The 19276-nt window shown below is 43.2% G+C and overlaps 1 protein-coding gene across 6 annotated transcripts in view; it reads left to right on the top strand.

Moving 5' to 3' along the window:
- Positions 1–19276, top strand: part of PAK6 (p21 (RAC1) activated kinase 6) — a 939585-nt gene that overhangs the window by 396879 nt on the left and 523430 nt on the right. For all 6 annotated transcript variants that reach the window (XM_069637521.1, XM_069637525.1, XM_069637520.1 and 3 more), the window contains one exon: positions 19032–19244. In XM_069637521.1, the coding sequence (XP_069493622.1) occupies positions 19041–19244 (204 nt within the window). In that variant the 5' untranslated portion in view covers positions 19032–19040. The remainder of the gene's footprint in view (positions 1–19031; positions 19245–19276) is intronic.

Raw genomic sequence — 19276 nt, 5'->3', positions numbered from 1 at the left:
AAGTGCATATCCCTTAAAATGGATGCATTTTTTATCACAGCATCGCCCTCAAGTTTGGCGATTGCAAGAAACCTACATACAACAGTATAGGTCCCGATTATATATTCAACATTATCCCACTATTATTCAAGTAAACGCTCAGAAGAAAATGGCTAGGGTATTAATTGCAATAAGGAAGGAGTGTAAGTGAGACGCCCCCAAAAATACAGTTAATTCTCCCAATGGAGTCAATCAAGACACACCCCAGGAGGGAATGAGACCAAGACCAAGTGTTGGTGTTAAGAAAAGGCTTTTATGTAAATAGGGCAAGTAGAATCTACTCTGCTCACGCCGAGAGCGCTCTGCAGAAAACATGTTACAATTTACTTTTATACACAAAATTCGTCATCAAGCAGAGGGAAGGCCTAAGGGTCACATGAACAGTTGGGATTGGTTACTAAGAGCGGGCACCTATAGGTGCCATAGGGTCGGAGGGCTGTGGTTGGCTCAGGAACACGTGGTGTTGGGATGGTGCTTCTTGGGTCAATCGGTCAGCTGGGCTCATCAAATTGGCATGTGGAATCGGCAACTTGTGGTGCTGTTACTTATTAAATAACCATTTGCCCTTGTGGCCACACATTCCCATTCATTCGCTACCATAATCTTCTTGTCCAGCGAGCTCAAAGGCCTGTGGCTTAGACACTTGGGAAAACGTGTTTCAAGTACAGGTTAATTTATTATTGGGCATAGGTTAAAATACAGTCATTGAATGCATCACTTGACCTATTGAGAGGCTGACTTAGCTATGTGTTGATACAATTTAAGATATACTGGCTGAAGAGGTGAGGCTTTTGATGTGTGGTCTGGAATGTCCATCTGATAAACAACAAAGAGGGCTCTAAATCTACAACTGGAATCACACGCTAAAGAATAGGTCACAAGAAGGCACATACCATCTCGGTCTTAAGTTTTATTGTGGGGGGTTAGTGGTCAAGTTGTCCAAACATCATGAAATCTCTCCTAATCTACCTTGACACCATGAAGGGTAGAGGAGAATCAAAACACCATTGCGGTATAGTTCCGCGTTGCACAAAGAAACAGGACCCTCAGAAATAGATTTTACATACAAGCTTTTACACATGGCCTACTGCATTACATTCAGGTTATACTTGGTCAGGATACACTGTATTTTCTAGCTGGCTAAATATTCTCATTGTAACAAGACTCATTAAGTAACTAGACGCATACTTGAGTTGGTGTCCATACTACGTTAAAACAATTCATGGCTCGGGGTCTGCTCATACAGCCTCATCACATATGCATTTTGCTCAAAGTGATTGGTTACTGTATTACGATTACACAATATCATACATATATTTACATTTGAACTAAAAGATGAGGTAGCTTGATGCTGGCGTGTACAGTGTTATGCTGGTTATGCAGTTCGTTATTGCAATCTATTTCTCTTAGCAGTGTCATACCATACGTTAATATGCATTGCACTTTCATGACTGAACTCTAACGTTAGAACTTTTAATTATGCAGATATTATACTGTGTGCTAATATGCTCATTGTTCTACTTGTATCATTTTGCATGCAAAAAGGCACTTTGGCTTTCTCCTTACTAAAGCGCAAACAATCAAACAGACTTGGGGGTTGCTTCTAACTGTTGACAATCTTTTAAGGGATCTGGGATGGTGTTTTTTATGGCCAGGGTCTGTTTGGTGTGGGGGCAGGTTTATAGAGACGGATGTCTTTTGTGCTGGCCCCTGCTCAGGGCTGTATCTGGGTCTATGAAGTGAGATGGAAGACATGGGATACAGTGTAAAGTTTGTTGCATTCTCGCGGCTAGTCTGTCATGAGAACCGAACAACTGCAGAGACGGCAAAAGGGAAAGAGGTGGGGGGAGTAGCTTGCTCGCTGTGTGTGCCTAGCTGGGAGAACTGCAAGCCTGCGGTGAAACTTCACAACTGTTCTGTCATTACGAAATGGAGTCTCGTTCAACTCTGGTCTTACGCTGTCTCAAGGGGGGTCACAGTTCCTAGGGGTATTCCCGCACAAGTGCTCTGGGGCCCTGAACCCAAAGCAGCCGCAACTAGGCCTACCCAGGAAGTGTAGGAATGGGGGGGGGGGTGCAAAAGGCCCGCTCCTTCCACTCAGGAGGCACAATTTAAATTAATTTAATCCAAAGCAGAGGTGGGCCGATATATATTTATTATAGCCTAAATAGAATTGATAGTGGTAACTTTGATATCTCTTTACGCTCTGAACACTGGCCAAAGTAAGTTCTTGAGGAAGACACTAGCCGAAATTGAGTCTTATATGGTGGGGAAAGGTTCATTTTGAGGGATTTTAATTTTGCATGGGATCCTCCTTAGAGACCAAAGCACGAGTACATTTATGCTCATTCCACCCCTCCCCCCGCCTCCCTCGCAAGGACTGCAAAGACAAGTAAAGCAACTAGCGGTTTGGGATGTCTGGGTAACATTGAAGGGTTTGGAAAAAAGCTATACACATTATTCCTATGTCCATAAATCATGTTCGCGCATTGATTATATCTGGTCTTCATCTATGATCCAGGGATGGTTCACAAAAATGGAACTTCCCCCCGATCGCCTTGTCGGACCACTCACCGCAAGATGACGAGGATTTGGTCCTGGGCATGCCCGTTAGAGGTACTTGGAGATTTAGTGGTAATGGAGAAATTAGGGGGCAAGATTGAAGAATTCTTTGAGCTAAATGATACGAGGGACGTTGCAATGAACACATTATGGGATGCCTTTAAAGCAACATTTCGCAGGGAACTCATTTCTGAGGGAGCTTGTAGACCTAAACAGCGGGTAGCCATTGAGTCCAAATTGGAGCAGCAGGAACTGAAACATATAATGAAAAGAATGGAAACGGATGGAAGTTTATCGGTTTAGAAGGCATAGGGGGAATGTTAGGGGGAAACTACAGTTATTGCAGACAGCGAAAGCAGAAAAAGGTTTACTATATGCTAAGCAAAAATACTACATAAAGGCAAATAAAGCAGATCGAATGTTGGCTAGACAACTAAGGCAAACTCGGGCGTTGCTCATAATTAAGGGTGTGAAAGATACTAACGGGCAGCTAGTCGCAACCACTTCACAGATACTTCTCCAATTTTAGGATTTTTACTCCAAACTTTATAAATCTTGATAATCCAGCCTTTCAGGCACAAGAATTATATATAGGTTCTATTAAGCTCCAAGAGATTTTGTTCTCAGGTATGTGATCTCTTGGAACAAGAAATAACAGAAAACACACAGGTTATGCCTGGCCTCCCGATGAATAAAACCCCGGGCCCGGATGGGTACTTGCTCCATTTTATAAAACATTCCAACAGAAATTGGCCCCCAAAATTGAAAAAAACTTTATAACTCTTTAAGGAAACCGGGCACATAACGCCCTCCGTGGAGGAAGCTAAAATGGTCCTCTTCCCAAAGCCGAACAAAGAACACACGGAATGTGGGTTGTATCGACCTACAGCCTTGATTAATTTAGATGCAAAAATCTATACGAAAATTTTAGCGAATGGAATGGAATGGTGGATATCCTACGGTCCTTGATTCACCGCGACCAATCTGGTTTTTATTAAACATAGACAAACCCATGACCATATTAGAAGGGTTGCCATTTGCTTGAAAAGACGAGTAAGAAACGACAACTGGCGCTCTTCCTGGCACTAGACGCAGAGAAAGCGTTTGATAGGGTGGAGTGGATTTTTGTTTAGAGTTCTGAAGGCTATGGGATTTGGCCCTAATTTTATAAATATGATGTGTTAACTATATTGGCCCCAAGATTAGGGTTTCTATAAATGGACAGTTGACTGCTCCAATCGCACTTCAACGAGGCACAAAGCAAGGATGCCCGTTATGCCTGTTATTGTATGGTATACATTTGGAACCTTTTTTAGGTAGAATTAGTCAAACAGATCAAATACAAGGGATATTATTCAGGACCGAACATCATAAAATAATGGCGTATGCAGATAACCTGCTGGTCACGGTCATTGAACCGGAAGAATCACTGTGGGGGGTTAACACAGGAACTGGAGGAGTTTGGTAAGGGGGCAGGTCTAAGAATAAATGACGCAAAATCAGAAATACTAAATTTATCATTAACACCTCATCAAGTACTTCAGGTGTCCGCTAATACTGATTTTGCGTGGGCTAAAGATAAAGTCAGACTATTAGGAATTTACTTAACTCTATACAGGGATTGTAGCGAGTTAGTTAACTTTCTCCCCATTCTTTATTATTGATGCGGTGGGGCCCACTGAGGATATCTTGGTTGGGGCGGATAAATGTGGTGACAATGTCTATACTACCCAAAGTATTGTACTTATTCCAGGCTCTCCCTATACCGGTTCCTCAATCGTTCTTACAGGAGTTGCATAGCATGATCTCAAAATTCATTTGGAACAAAAAATACCGTCGGGTGGCAATGACAACTTTGATGATTCCCACAAACAAGAGGGGTTTGTGTCTTCCCAATTTTATAAAATATTATCAAGCAGCACACTTACGAGTGCTAAGCGAATGGTTTTCCTAGTCATCAGAGAAAATATTGGCCAAGATGGAAAAAGCTATTTGCAGCCCGTATATAGCAGAAATGCTTTGGCTTCCTAAACAAGATCGCCCCAGAATATGCACGCCAGTCAGATTACCAATTTAGTAGAAAATGTATGGGATAAGGCCGTATGTCAATATCATATCACTTACATATCGTTCCCCTTTTTCACCAATATTTAATGATCCGCGATTTTAAACCAGGTCAAGAAAAAGGTTCATTTTTAAAATGGAAAAGGCAAAATGCAATAAATTTAAAGATATGTTTCAGAAATCCAATTGCATTCTATTTGACCAATGTAAAAAACACTTGGGGCTCACAGAAATAGATAAACGCCAATATTTTCAAGTCAGGCACTGTTTGTAACGCCCCTGAATAAAGAGGCTGCCACTAGAGGGAAAAGCCCTTCTCTCCAATTTAAATTGTTTCTTGCATGAGGAAAACTAGGGGGGGGGGAACTTGAACTATGTTTTGGATTGGCTGCAGATTTTGGGGACATTGATTTCTACCGAAGAATGGCTAATGTTGTGGTGAGACATCCCGAAATTAACACGCTGCCTCCAGATAAGAGAATCGTGGTACAAGGCAATGATGCAGCGGCATTACGCCCCTCAAAAGCTATAAAAGATGAAATTGATTAACGCAGACGAATGTTGGGAGAGAGTGTAAAGGAAGGGCAGACTGGTTACATGTTTAGTGGGAATGTCTGAAGCTGACTAACTACTGGGGAACGATTCATAAACTTATTCAATCTGTGTGAAACACAAACGAAAAGCTCAAGTTATATTGAAGATGGCAGCATTAGTAGTGCTTGCTCAACACTGGAAAGATGAACATCCCCCACACGTGCATGATTGGTTTATAAAGATTTGGAACTTTGTAGTGTTAGAATGGCTGACTTATGCTATGCAAGGAGCGCAACAGGCCTTTTTGAAAGAATGGGGAATGGTACTGACATTTTTGCAAGACAATTAAGTTGTAGCACACTGTCCACACAAGTTGCAGATTTTAGGCATTGCATACACTTTATCCCTCGATAGACTCTATTGCTCTGCGGTGGGATGTGGGGGGCTAGAGGAGGTTGTATTAGGGGAGGGTGAAGGGGGGGAATAGGGTCTGGGTTCTGGTTATATATGTGAAATGTCAATAATATTCGAACAGTGTTGGCAGTTGAGGCACGAAAGGTGCCAGATTTAGGTTTGTGCAGTTGTCTCTGTGCCGGTTTCTTCACCTTGTCTGCTCTGATCAATATGTCTCTGAAGTTCCTTCCTCTTTTGAAGGCCATCATCTGGGGGTCTGGGAAGAGTTATGTAGTGTAGGGTCCAGTTTAACTAAGACCCAATTCTTCTTTTTTAAATGGTCATTGCCACCTGATAGCTTTGATCTGAATATTTCAGTGTGTGAATCAGCCTGTTAGTTTCCCATATGGGACCTGATTTCAGTAGATCTTTCCTCCAATGCGTTTCCGCTCTGGCTGATGCAGCTTGCAGAATTTGTGGTGGGTATCCTCGTTCCCGGAATCTCTTACTCATTAGGTCATAACTCTCTTTGGAGTGTCTCTGTACTGGACACAATCTGTTTTACTCTGAGAAACTGACTATATGGTAAACCTTCCCTCTTATGTGATGGATGAAAGCTGTTATAGTGTAAGGTATTTTTCACGTCCGTTGGTTTTCCGTAAATACTTGCTGTCAATGTCCCTTCTCTGTAAGTGATCCACACATCCAGGGAATGTAGACTGGGTTCCCCTACCTTGATAGTTAATGTTATTTGTTCATGGCTTTGGTTAATATATTGGAAAAGGTTGGTAACTTCCAAACGTGTTCCTTTCCAAATGGCAACAAACATCATCGATGTATCTTCTCCAGAAAACAATTTTAGAGCACCAGGGTTCTTTGTGTAATATGCATGTCTTCTCAAAATGGAACATTTAATATCTTTGCATATGTAGGGGCCACAGATGAGCCCATTGGGATCTGTGAGAACCCTAAAGGTGTCTTACCCGCTAGTCCCTGCAGATCTTTCATCCAGGTCGCCAGGACACAGCCATCACTTTTGGATCCAGTTGCCGGGGGTGGACCAGTGAAGGGGGATCACTTTGGTGAGGGGTCTTCGGGGAGTGGGACACAGGATGGTGAGACGCGGTATCCCCTTCCCTGTAACACTTTTTTACCCCATTTTACCAGGTAGGATACTTAGGAACTCAACCCCCCGACCCCCCCACATTTTACAACATGAACACTTTCTCATGTACAGCTTGCTATGAGAGAAAAATGACTAATACCCAAGCCGTATACCTGACATGTCCCAATACAATGGTCCGGCACGGTCAGGCAATTATGACCATTAGACACACCTGACTTATTACACTTCCCCACACAAATAAAAGGCAGAGCACGAGAGCACACTATGAGCGAAGCAAAGCACACGAGGAGCTGCAGTTCCAAGATGGCAGTTTAATACACGGCGAAAAATGGTACAACAGACGGGGAAGCGCAAGGAGGGAAGGGCCCTTGACCTTTTCGATGCAGAACTATTATTCTCATGAACCTTTGAGAATAGAAAACAAGGCTGAAGAATCCTGCATTGTGTGTCGGAGGTACACAGGACTCTCCCACGCCGATAGTCCAGGCTGGGAGAATCACTTGCCGCTGTGGTACTGTCCTTGGCTCCTACAACAAAGCAGCACCAGTGAAGCCAGTGAGTTGTGGGGACTGATAACAGACCGGTCAAGCTGCAACATTATACAGTGAATGCTGAAGCGAACCGTGTATGAAGCGTATGTGATAATCAACGCAAGTGAAATTGAACAACAGATGAGTGATTTAACTTTGAAGCCAAGATACGATACCATAGAGAGTGGTCCGGCACTGTGTGCGTGCTCATTCAGAAGTATCTATAAGGTATCCAACTCAAAGGTGGCAAAAGCGAAAGAGTGACAAAGAATTGTGAATCGAAGTGGCCCTGCAACGGGTCAAGCAAAATCCTGTGCACAATCGAAAATCTTTGATGTTAATAACGTAAAGAAAATTGATGACAAATCAGATGAAGTTAGTCCGAGCCCAGTGGAGGGAGACTAATTGAACAGTGTGTTGAAGAGGATCTGAGCCCGGCTGAGGTGGATCCGGGGTGAACCGTGAATCACCCAAGAAATCGGATGCATGAATATCCTACGAGTTTTGGATGCATGAATATCCTACGAGCATTGTGTTGAGGATCTGAGCCCGGCTGAGGGGGATCCAAGGTGAATAGTGAATCGCCTGAGAAATGGAGTACTTGTGAAATCTTAAGAGGAAAATATCTTATTGTTTGTCGCATCAGGCCTTCAAGAAGAGGAGACTTTGAAAGGCAAAGAGAATTGGGCATGGAAGGCCCTGATGTTAATGATTGAATTGTATCCTCGTGCTAGAGAAGCCAGAGACTGTACTAAGCATCGAGTTCACCACCTTGTCCCGTACTGAAAACGTGGGCAAGGAATTCCAATATCCTGACATATCATTTCATGAACATTTCTTTTCTGTAACACTGTTTCCCACACTATTTGTATTTAGAGGTAAGGATTGGCAATAGGTTTATTAGTATAGGCCCTTTTATTTTGACAAGACACCTCTAGGACTGCGTTATTATTATTCGATGGTCATAGCTTGCTCCCATCTGTAGATGTAGGATTAGATGGGTATTTTTCAAACCCTTTTTGAAGTTCAATAAACACCCTTAAACTGTGGTCACTTGTGTCTGTCTTACTGTTGATACCATGCCTTCCTTACAGGTCCCAGAGATTTGTAAGTAGTATTTGCGTTTGTATCGGAAATAGTTATATAAAATTAAATGTATAAGAGTTCAGTCGCAAAGACTTTGTGAATGTGTACCTCTTCATGTTGTTGCAGCAGCCATTCCATCGCCTCAATGTCTTCCCCATGAGGGATGGAAGTGTAGAGACTACTTGCGTCCAATGAGAAAAATATTAGTTCTGTGTCTGCCAATTGCAATTCTCCCAACAGTCCCAAGAAGCGAGATGTATCCTTAAGATATGTGGTTGTTGTAGCAGTGGTTGTAGTGCTGTTTCCAGATAGATGGCCATCAGGTCGAAGAAACTCTCTGTCCCTGCTACAATCTGTCTGAATGGTGGATTCAGTGGGTCCTTATGAATTTTCGCAAGGACATAGAATACCTGCTGTTTTGTGTTGATCCAAGCCATATCGGTAGCTTTAAGAATAGAATGTTTTGATCATGCTTGTGGGATCTTGCTCCAATTGTTAATGAGTCCTTTTGTCCTGTTGTAACCTCATACAACCCTGATGGTACAACTGTGTGTCCATTCTAACTAGAGCTCCACCTTTGTCTGCTGGTTTCATGGTAATCAAGGTATCTTCGGCTAATTCTTTGAGGATACATGTTTGATATTTTCTCAAGTTTCCCCTCATGTGGGCTGTTGTTGATCTTATTTAAGTCTTTCGAAGTCTTGATTTTAAACATGTCAATAAAGGGGTGGTTAATCTGTGGATGAAATGTGGCTTTTATTTTTCATCTATAGGAAGTCAAAGGCTCCTGATATTTCCTGTGTCTCGCACTGTCCCAAAGAATACTTTGAGTTCCATTTTCCTCAGGAATTTGAACAGATGTTTGTCTTCTTCAAAATTGGAACGCTTTACAGGAATTAATGAAAGACCCAGATTCAAAGTGTCCATCTGTGTTTTGTTAAATTGTTTGGATGAAATATTAATTACTATTGATTTTTCTGTTTGTTCCTGGTCCTTGCTTTTCTACTGCCCTCTTTTGCTTTTCCCCCGCCTATAAAAGGAACTTGCCCTGTGGTGGAGAGTACTCTACTGCCTCTTGCCTGTCCCTCTGTTGTCTCACTTGTGCCAGCCACAATGAATCATTGGGATGTTCTCATCTTTCCCACTGGTTACATCACTGCTGTCTATATTGCCAGCTGGTGTTGTTGGTCTCTGTGGTCTTGGTTGTCTTAGATCCTGGTCTTTTGTTGTAAAAACTATTGCCGTGTGTACTCTATCACAGGCATAGTCCAAAGTATCCCTTTGAAATGTTCTAATTTTTCTCTGCTCTATATCTTTACGGTAGGAGTCTTATTTTTTTATTCGTGTCTTCTGATATTTTAGTCCGATCTTCTCGAGATTGTAATGTCGCAAGTTGTTCCTTAATTTCATCTATTTCTTGATGAATAGTGGTGAGTGATTTTGACAATTCCTCAATGGTAAGTAATATCAAATTCAATGAGCACTTGTTGAGGATTTGCTCCTGTTTATTTGACACATTCCTGGTTTTCTTTACTTAGCCTGGGTCATGAATAAAGTTGCTCCTTTTCCCTGCAAAGGGGATGCTAAAGCATTGCAAGAGAGTCTTCAAGCAAATCACTAGATGTGTCCACACCCACCGAAATTCATCAATCTAAAGTAAGGGCCAAGGGTATCCTCTACAAGCACACCTGATGAACAGGCAGAGTGGCACAAGCAAGGCAAAGAAACACAAACTTCAATTTTTAGTGCCAACAAGAATACAATAGCTTGCCATCCACAAGTCAGAACTAAAAATACACAAAGTTGCAATAAAGCAAAAACGAAATAAACCTATATTTGTATTAGCTGTTTCAACTCTTTGTTACATATTTCAAGTCTATACGTTTCAAAGAGTTACATACACGCCAAGCACTTAAATACAGAACTAAAATACACTACTATCCACCCTATTTAGGCTAGATCTAAAAGAGACGTTACTAAGAGACTAGGTTATCAAGTTGTCTCTACTGAGACTGTCAAAAAGGAGAGGTTATATAAGGAAGTGTTTGAACTCTTAGTTGTGCTTGTAGGTTTAATGCCCCTGTGCACTTCTGCAGGAAGATCACGAGAGCATTGCACCAGGAGTTCCAGATAGAGGACAAAAGACGCATACATTTTAAGTCCAAACGGTACAGGACAGCCGGTGCATCCATCCTAATTTAGTATTCGGCTTTTACAGAGGTTTGTGGCATGAACTGAGGTTTGTGTTCATCATCGGCACCTCTCTGAGTCTTTTGGTGTTCAGTACTAAAGTGTTTGGGGCTGATTCATGGAATTTTTGCGCCAAAAAAAGGGGATTTGTGTGCCATTCTGCCCGCAAATCCTCATTTGTTAAACAGGGATTTGCGGCCAGAATTCCGCTCAAGTCTCATTTTTTCCGCGCAAATAATTCCATGAATCAGCCCCCTTGTCTTTTAAATGGATGGACCAAAACACTGGTTTCATGAAAAGCCAATTTGCTGCAATGTGATCTCCCTAGCTGCAGCATCTAATGTGGTGAGGACAAATCAAGTGGATCAAATAAAAGAACCAATTGAGAGACACTATTCAGAAACATTTCTGTAAGAAGATACATTGAGGATTAACTGAGAACAATTTAAAGACCAGGTGAGAATTAAAAGTATGAAATGGAGAGAATATGAGAATTAACAGATGATAGATTGATCAATTTGCTTGGAATAACATTTTATTAAATAAATGTATTTTCAAGAACCAGAAAGGAGCGACTAAATTAACTCATCTTATGGAAGCAAGTATTTCAAAGTCATTTATTTCTTAATGTGTGATGTGAATAAACAATACACACATGTTTTATTCCCTTTATTTATTAGTTTGGTTTCACTGGCACAAAGTTTCCCAACTTTTTTCATTTTTTTCTTTGGAACATCTAATGTGGATTGGTGTATTTGTTGTTCCAAATGGGAGAAATAATATTGAAATGGAGCGTCTGTGTCTGTTGAACTGGACGCCACATGGAGCATGGTGATGTTAGAAGGTTAAATGTTCAGGTGGGTTTTATGCAATTAAAATTCATGATATTGCAGCATTTTCATAAACAAGCAAGCACTGAAATGTAAGAGCAAGGCGATATCCTCGAATTCCCATGCGCTCCTACCGGAGCCACATTGATCTCATTCATAATCCTGAGTAAATAATATCTTGTGATAGTTGACCAGCTAATAAAAATGATGGAAGTACAATTTTCGAATGAGATTAAGATAGGTTTATGTCTGAAAGCATAATGCTCTATTTTCATAAACCTTTAACGCAATGTTCAGTTTGTATGTATAAGCAGCCTCGCCTTTCTCGTGACAAAGAAATGGAGCAAAAATGTAAAAGCACAATTGCCTTGGAATGTTCAGGGAATTTCATTGGGATAAGAAATCGAAGAGGGACCCAACAGAGCCACACGATATTTGGGATTGACGACTAAGAATTGCAAGTAGCTACAGAACCTCTAAAAATATGTGTGGCTTCTATAACTAAGAATTGTCTTTCAGATGTGATCAAGTGTTCGTACCTGGCATGGAATAAAGCAAAATCTAAAAAGGGTTATTCAATATGATGTAAATAATCAGCGGTAAATACTTTCCTTCCATTGCCTGCATTTCAATGTTCAATGAATCCTTGAATAATCTGTTCATAGAAGAAGATCCATGATTCTTATGTATTGTTATACCCTTATATACAATCAGAGGGGTCATTATCACGGGATAATTACCTGCCTTCGCCTTGGGCCATAAATTGGGGGAAGGGTCATTATCCCAAGCGATAATGACCCCTCCCGAATTCTATAAGGCCATTAGAACATAATAGAAGTAGCAATATATGTTTTGGAGCTGCGTGCTGAAGAAAAAAATGTACTTTAATAATGGGACAGTGAATCGACAAACTGAGTTACTTAATTGTAGTTTTATTTTATAGTATTTAAAATTTCAGTTGGAAACGTGGTTAAACTAGAATGGGTTTAACATGATAATGCAATAGAGGTCATGTAAAAGGTAAATGGTTTCACAGTAAGAAAGTGAAAGCATTTGCCCAAGATTTAGCATTCTTGTTAGTTTGTTAAATAAAGTGTTGCAGTGAAAAAATGGTTCTCTTAGAAAGGAAATGTCTTGTTGAGAGAGACCTTGTCTCGAAATTGCATTCTTGCTTCCCGGTCTTCTTTTGAAGTCAGAATGTTCAGAATGCAATCAATACCAGTAGTATTAACTGCACTCTGAACATTCTGATTGGCTGAGTGGAGATCAATAACGATTTCCTTGTACTAAAATATAGTTTTCCCGAGTTATAGGCCTGAGTGAAGCAAGGGCCTCAACGCTGGGTCCCCAGCACCGTTACTAGCCGGTGGAGCCCCCCAGGACGGGAGTTTATTGCTATTAGCACCTCGGATTTTCAATTCGGAAACTTGGGGTGTTAATAGCAATGTAATTTGTTTGAATGAAAGGGACGACTCGCAGCATCCTGTTCATTCAAAAAAATACTTACCCATACGGAGCCCCTCTTCCATTTCCATGACGGTCGGCGAGGAGACAGAGCTGCAGCGGCTCCTCGCCACCTCCGAAGGGATCTGGTAAGTAGGGCAGACAGGTGTGAAATGATCGGAAAAACATGTGGGGAGGATGGGGGAAGATGGCAAGGCGGGGTAGCAGCCATCAGGCTGCTGGGAACACGGGCTGAAAACATGGGATTCAGCCTGCGATCTGAGCACCCTGATTGGTTCGCTCCCCTGCTCCGGGTGCTAATTAATTGTATTCGCTCATCCTACTGGCAAGACGTCAATGTAGTAATCTGTTTCAGAATCAAACAATGCATTCTCTTTATTCTATTGTCCCCTCCCGGTATTACAAAACAAAAATTCTATCTCCAAATATATCAAACTGATGCTTTGATACTGACATGTACCAGCCAAAAGCAACATTGTCACTCATCTTTTCATTCACTTTGAGTGCAGACTTTTGGAAATCCCATCGGGAGCCTTGTTTGGATCCAACCATGTCCAAGACCAGGCCCATTGAAATCCATGGCTGTGGTTGCTATAACCAAAAATATTTCACTCCAAGGGGAGCAGGGTGGTGGGGGAGAGAAGAAAAAGTGGGCAGAGCAGACTTAATCTGTCAAATGCATGGATGTTTGGAAATCATAGATGTCGACATGCTCATCCAGGCCTTTTAAAAAAAAATGTATATTCTAGACGTTTTTGTTTTCTTTTTACCATTTATAAATGCTGAACCACATGTCCCAAAATGAAAAGTAAAAATTGAATGATGTGGGGAGAATTGCCATGTTTGAACCGTATGTTGGTGTTTCCTAAAAACGATTCTTGTATTCTATGTGTTCCTGCCCACCTTATGCTACTGTGTATGGTAAACCTCCTTTGACTACTATATGAGCTTGTAACAGTTGTGACATTGCACAAGTACTTGATTGGTTTCTTCTTTCTATATGATGTCACAGAACTTGTTGTTGGCCTTGTGCAACCACATACCATAAAGATAAACGATTCTATTTTGCTCAGCTGCAAAAAAGGCAGAAAATTCCAATCACTCCATTAAATAAAAATATGCACTGGGTGTTTTCTGAAGAATAATGGTTTTCTTGCAGAGGTACACTGGACTTGTTTTTTTATCTCTTTCCCTTAATTTACATGTACACCATTCTGAAATCGCTCGTCTATAAACAGGAAGCACCATGGTATTCGAGAACTTGCAGGGTGGTTGGCACATATTTTGCTGGTGTTCTACCTTTTGCTATGGTAACATCACAAATGCTGTTAATATTGACATGCTATGCTCACCACACCTTGGTACGCACAACAGCAAGCATATCCTCTAAGGACAAGGGCGTTCTGAAGAAAGTCCTACCTACAGGAAAATCTCATCACCCAAAGAACCCTCCGTTCAGCACATAGGGCACTCCTCACCACAGCTAAACAAAACTATTGTGTCAATCATCATGGAAGCATCATACATGACCATGCCATCATCCAAGATGCAAGGTACCATATTGGCACCCTGCAATACCTCAATCCACTAACAAATGCATAACCATCAACAACTTAGGTAAGATAAGGCAACACGTTGACCGCTCCAATTGGACAACAAATATCTCTTCCATGCCACCCTACAATATACCAAGAAGGATTGACTTCAGAACAATTACTCCAGAGGATTTCACCAACACTCTCCAAGACCTCAAACTCGCCACCTACAAAGACGATATCCTCACTTATTTCATTGTGAAGATCGTCACAGCTGAAGCATTCACACTACTTCTCAGTGTTTTCCACATATTCCTTAGGCATGTCACTATCACAAATTCACAAAAAACGGAACCAACTACAAACTATCGCCTCATTGCTCCCTTCCACAGCAAAGTGATTGATTCAGAAAACTGTCTACATTCAGTTGCATTACATGATTACTTACCACAATCTGCTACAGAACTAAAAAGCTAGACACCTACCACAATGTAGCTCGAAGGCTGCCACCATCCGAGTTATTGACAATGCTCTCCTTATCATGAGCAAAAAGGGGAACCCTGCTTACATGTTCTACTTGAAATCTCTGCCGCCTTTTCATATCATTGATTTAAGCTCTCCTCGACATTTGTGCTACGCGTGTGGGCTTTGTTGGAACTGTCCAGCAGCAGTGATACTAGGTAAGCTCAGGTGCAAACTGGTGATAATGATGAGCCCAAATACTGCATGGTGGCAATATATCATACAGGGGATGAGGTAGATAACTATTATCATACAGCTATCAAACAGCCCCAGGATCTCGAAAATTACAAGCAAGTGTGGGTTGACCTAGATGGGGAATGTATTTACATGACACGTACTCCTGAAGAATATGCACGACGTGGGCAGAATTTGAGAAGTGTGTGTAGAGCATGCATGCCCGTTAAAGGTACCCCCGCCTGGGACAAAGCAGTAAAACGGGCTGAGGAACGTGGAACTAATGGTGGAGGGTATTTGTTGGTTTAGGAGTAACGAAAGGGGGGAATTTTGGGGAGGAGATGCTGCTATCCTACCCCGCCTAGCCTTTCCTGCGGTAAGTAGATCACCTGTAGGCCAATGGAACATCCAGACTTCTATGAATAGCGATGCTCACAGTCCCAAAAACGGACACCAGTTTGCATCAGCACAGACACCATCTTTTCTACTTAGCCCAAAAATCATCCCTCTGAAAACTCAGCTCTCCTTTCCCCAGCATCTTGCACAGAGAGCCCAAGACGTCGCCACCTTCTGCCAGCTCTGTGCGAGCCTTGTTCTCACGGAAGTCCCGGTATTACAAAACAAAAATTCTATCTCCAAATATATCAAACTGATGCAGTGATACTGACATGTACCAGCCAAAAGCAACATTGTCACTCATCTTTTCATTCACTTTGAGTGCAGACTTTTGGAAATCCCATCGGGAGCCTTGTTTGGATCCAACCATGTCCAAGACCAGGCCCATTGAAATCCATGGCTGTGGTTGCTATAACCAAAAATATTTCACTCCAAGGGGAGCAGGGTGGTGGGGGAGAGAAGAAAAAGTGGGCAGAGCAGACTTAATCTGTCAAATGCACCTTCTGCCAGGTCTGTGCGAGCCTTGTTCTCACGGAAGTCCAGCCGTTTATTGTTGCAAATGTTTAGTATCACTTCCACAGAATGTGCTCTCTGCAGACCGTGAGATCAGAGCAGGCCACAGCACAAGTGCCCATCCATCTTCACTAAACGGCCCCTGCCCTCTCAACCCCCACCTCACCAGACCAGAGCTCACCAGTCTCTGACCACCCACTCTTTCATGTTGATACACTTCTGACCACCTCACACTGACAATTCCAGAACACCCACCATAGACTTAATCCTGTGCAACAGTATATTCTCCTTAAACCAACACATGTCTGCTCGTATCATGAGACAACAGGGAACATAAATAGTAGATCAAACCTCCAGGGGGAGACACCTGGGAGCGGAACCCCAGTATCAATGAAGCCTGAATGTAGAGGTCAGCGTGCCAATATATTAAACCATTTTCTCTATGTACCCCCATTCATGCAAGGATTTTTACGTTTGCCATTTTTCTCTTATTATCAGTTCCTGTTATTTAGCTGAGACAGTTAGTAATTTGTCACATTTGTCCTGACCTTCACTGCGGAGATGAGCCCAGCTGACCCACGTGCCACCGATCTACTGTGAAACAGCAGCCAACTTCAGCCTGGCATCTCCTAAAGAGCAAGATGTGCTATACGACCCCTCCAATCCGCACAATAATTTTGTGCATTATATGATGTCAGTAATGACGAAATTGCTCTTGATAATGTGCTGCCTGTGTACGTTTTGGCAGAGCGCTCTCGGGCATCAGAGTTCTTTGCTTGCATACTTTTATTATATATAAAGTTTGTTATCCTTGTAACTTATCTCCTGGTCTCATTCCCTAATGGCCGTGGTATCTTTATTTTTCCTTATTGTGAGGACACGTGTTTGGGTGCGCACTTTCAACATCAATGACCACACTGACACCTTCGCTCCAGGCTTGGATGATTTATGCAATCACTTCCGCCACTGGATCCCTCTCCTCTCTCCCCAAGCACTCCCTTGTGCATGCCCTCTTTAAAAAGCCTTCTGGAAACCCTACATGTCCGGCAAATATCACCCACTCTCTATCACTCCTTTCTTGGGAAAATTCCCGGAAAAGCTAGCCATATCCCAGTGCTTCACACTGAATCTGTTGGTTGTCTCCATGACCATCGGTATGGCTTTAGAGCAGCCAGAGGCACGGAAACTGCCCTCCTGAACACCCGTGAAGATCTGCTCTCTAATCTTGATTCCAGTGTTCCTTATGTCCTCATTCCCCTTTACCCTTCCTCTGCTTTTGACACAATCTGTCATGCCCTCCTGATCAATCGACTCGGCGAGAACCTGGCCATCACGGATCAGACCCTGGAGTGGTTGACCTTCCTCCTGAACCAACCCTCCCCGGTCCAACTTGGGTCCTTTCTCTCTGCCACCTCTCTCTCCAAATGTGGTGTTCCCCAGAGCTCTATCCTCTCACCCTGGCTCTTCAATGTATACCTGGCAACTTTGGCCGACCTGATCTCTACCTTCTCCTCTAACTTTCAGTGTTCTGCAGATTGGTGCACCTCCAACGATCTCTGCCTTAATGCCAGTAAAACGGAGATCCTTCTCAGTGGGACCTCTGCTCCTGCTTTCCCTCTCTCGCTGGCCCCCCTGCTTGGACCCTCTTCTTTCACCTTCCTGTGAGGCAAGAAACCTCTTCGATTTCACTCTCTCGTTCTCTCCTCAAATCACAGGCCTTGCCAAGAGAGCCCACTACCAGCTGCACCTCCTCAGAGGTATTCGTCCTTGTCTTACTTTCCCCAGAAGCTCACTGTATCCAGAGCCCTGGTTCTCTCTAGGCTGGACTACTGCAACAGCCTCTTTTTCAATCTGCCTTCCTCTACCCTCCGCAGCTAATCTAGAACTGGATTGTGAGGCTTACCTTGGCCTCAAGCCCAGGAACCGTATCTCTCTAGTCCTGCAATCTCTTCACTGGCTCCCGGTGGCTGCAAGGATCAAGTTCAAGACCCTTTGCATCGTCCACACGGCTTTCTGGGGCCGGGGCCCGGGCTACATCCAACTCTCTCTTCCAAAATACCTTCCTTCTCGAGTCCTTCGCTCAACTCTCTGAGGGTCAGAAACTTCTCCAAGCAGGGAGTGGAGGTAGATCTCTCTCCTCTGCAGGCGCCTCCCTCTGGAATGGCCTCCCTGCCTCTCGCAAACTTGAGCCAGACCACCTGAAGTTCCGGAAGCAGCTCAAGACCTTCCTTTTCTCCTCTGCTTTCTCTCTCTCCCCTGCTGACCTACTTTCCAGCCGCGCCGACTAGTGCTTGGCTACCCCAAGAATCTCACTGGGTACCAGACTCCTCCATGATCACTACCTGGCTGCTTCGCAGACTAGTTGCTTGGCTACCCCCAGAGTCTCACTGGGTACCAGGCTCCTCTCGGTCAGTCTCCCTTGCACTGCCTCTGGGCCTACCACACACTTAGGGGTTATAACTGTAACCTCTACAGCTCCCTGCTTCCTTGCACGGACCCAGAGCCGCACTGCCTTGGCTGCACTCAACTCAGCATTGCTGCCCTGATTGCACCCTTCCCCCTGCGCTGTCGCACTTGCACAAGCTGAATGATACAAGGCCTGGTAAGATTGTGTGTCTTGTCCTACCCCTGCCCTCGTCCCACCCCCCTCTTATCGTGCCTAGAAACACTTGTGTACAGGCGTGATATGAATGACATATATCAAGTCCGGTGAAGCGTAAGGCAAAACATTGTTGGGGGAAGTGTTGAGTCACGTCTTTACAATTGCATTGAAATTAAGACCTACAGTGAAATAAAAAAGGAGAAAATCATGCAGTTGGCCCGCATTTGATATAGTTGCACACAAAGCTTGGCCATCTTTATCACCCTCGGATGTAACATTTCGTGTGTGGAATGCGCTGCTTCCTCGGCATTCTTTTTGACTGCGCCTTTCTCGGGCAGAGTGCTGTGTTCTCCGCTGCTGTCTCAGAGTAGAGCTTTAGTTCCATCGCAGAGAGTGTTAAGTAAGCTCAAAGTTCTCGCCTTTAATGAGCAAAGGTATTCATGTCTGCCTTCTCTCCCCTTGCCCCCTCAGCCTGGCGCCATGTTTCGCAAGAAGAAGAAGAAACGCCCGGAGATTTCTGCCCCTCTGAATTTCCAGCACCGTGTGCACACGTCATTTGATCAGAAAGAAGGCAGATTTCTGGGGCTACCGCCACAATGGCAAAGTGTTTTGGACACACTGAAGCGACCAAAGCCTGTTGTGGATCCCTCAAGAATCACCCCGATGCAGCTCCAGCCGATGAAGGTGGGTCAAGGGGAATGCTTGGGTCCATTGAT

The sequence above is a fragment of the Ambystoma mexicanum genome, chromosome 14 (assembly GCF_040938575.1).
Source record: "Ambystoma mexicanum isolate Mex_15411 chromosome 14, UKY_AmexF1_1, whole genome shotgun sequence".
NCBI classification, from domain to species: Eukaryota; Metazoa; Chordata; class Amphibia; order Caudata; family Ambystomatidae; genus Ambystoma; species Ambystoma mexicanum.
Note: the sequence above shows the minus strand (reverse complement) of the source record. Positions and strands in the feature narration are given on the sequence as shown.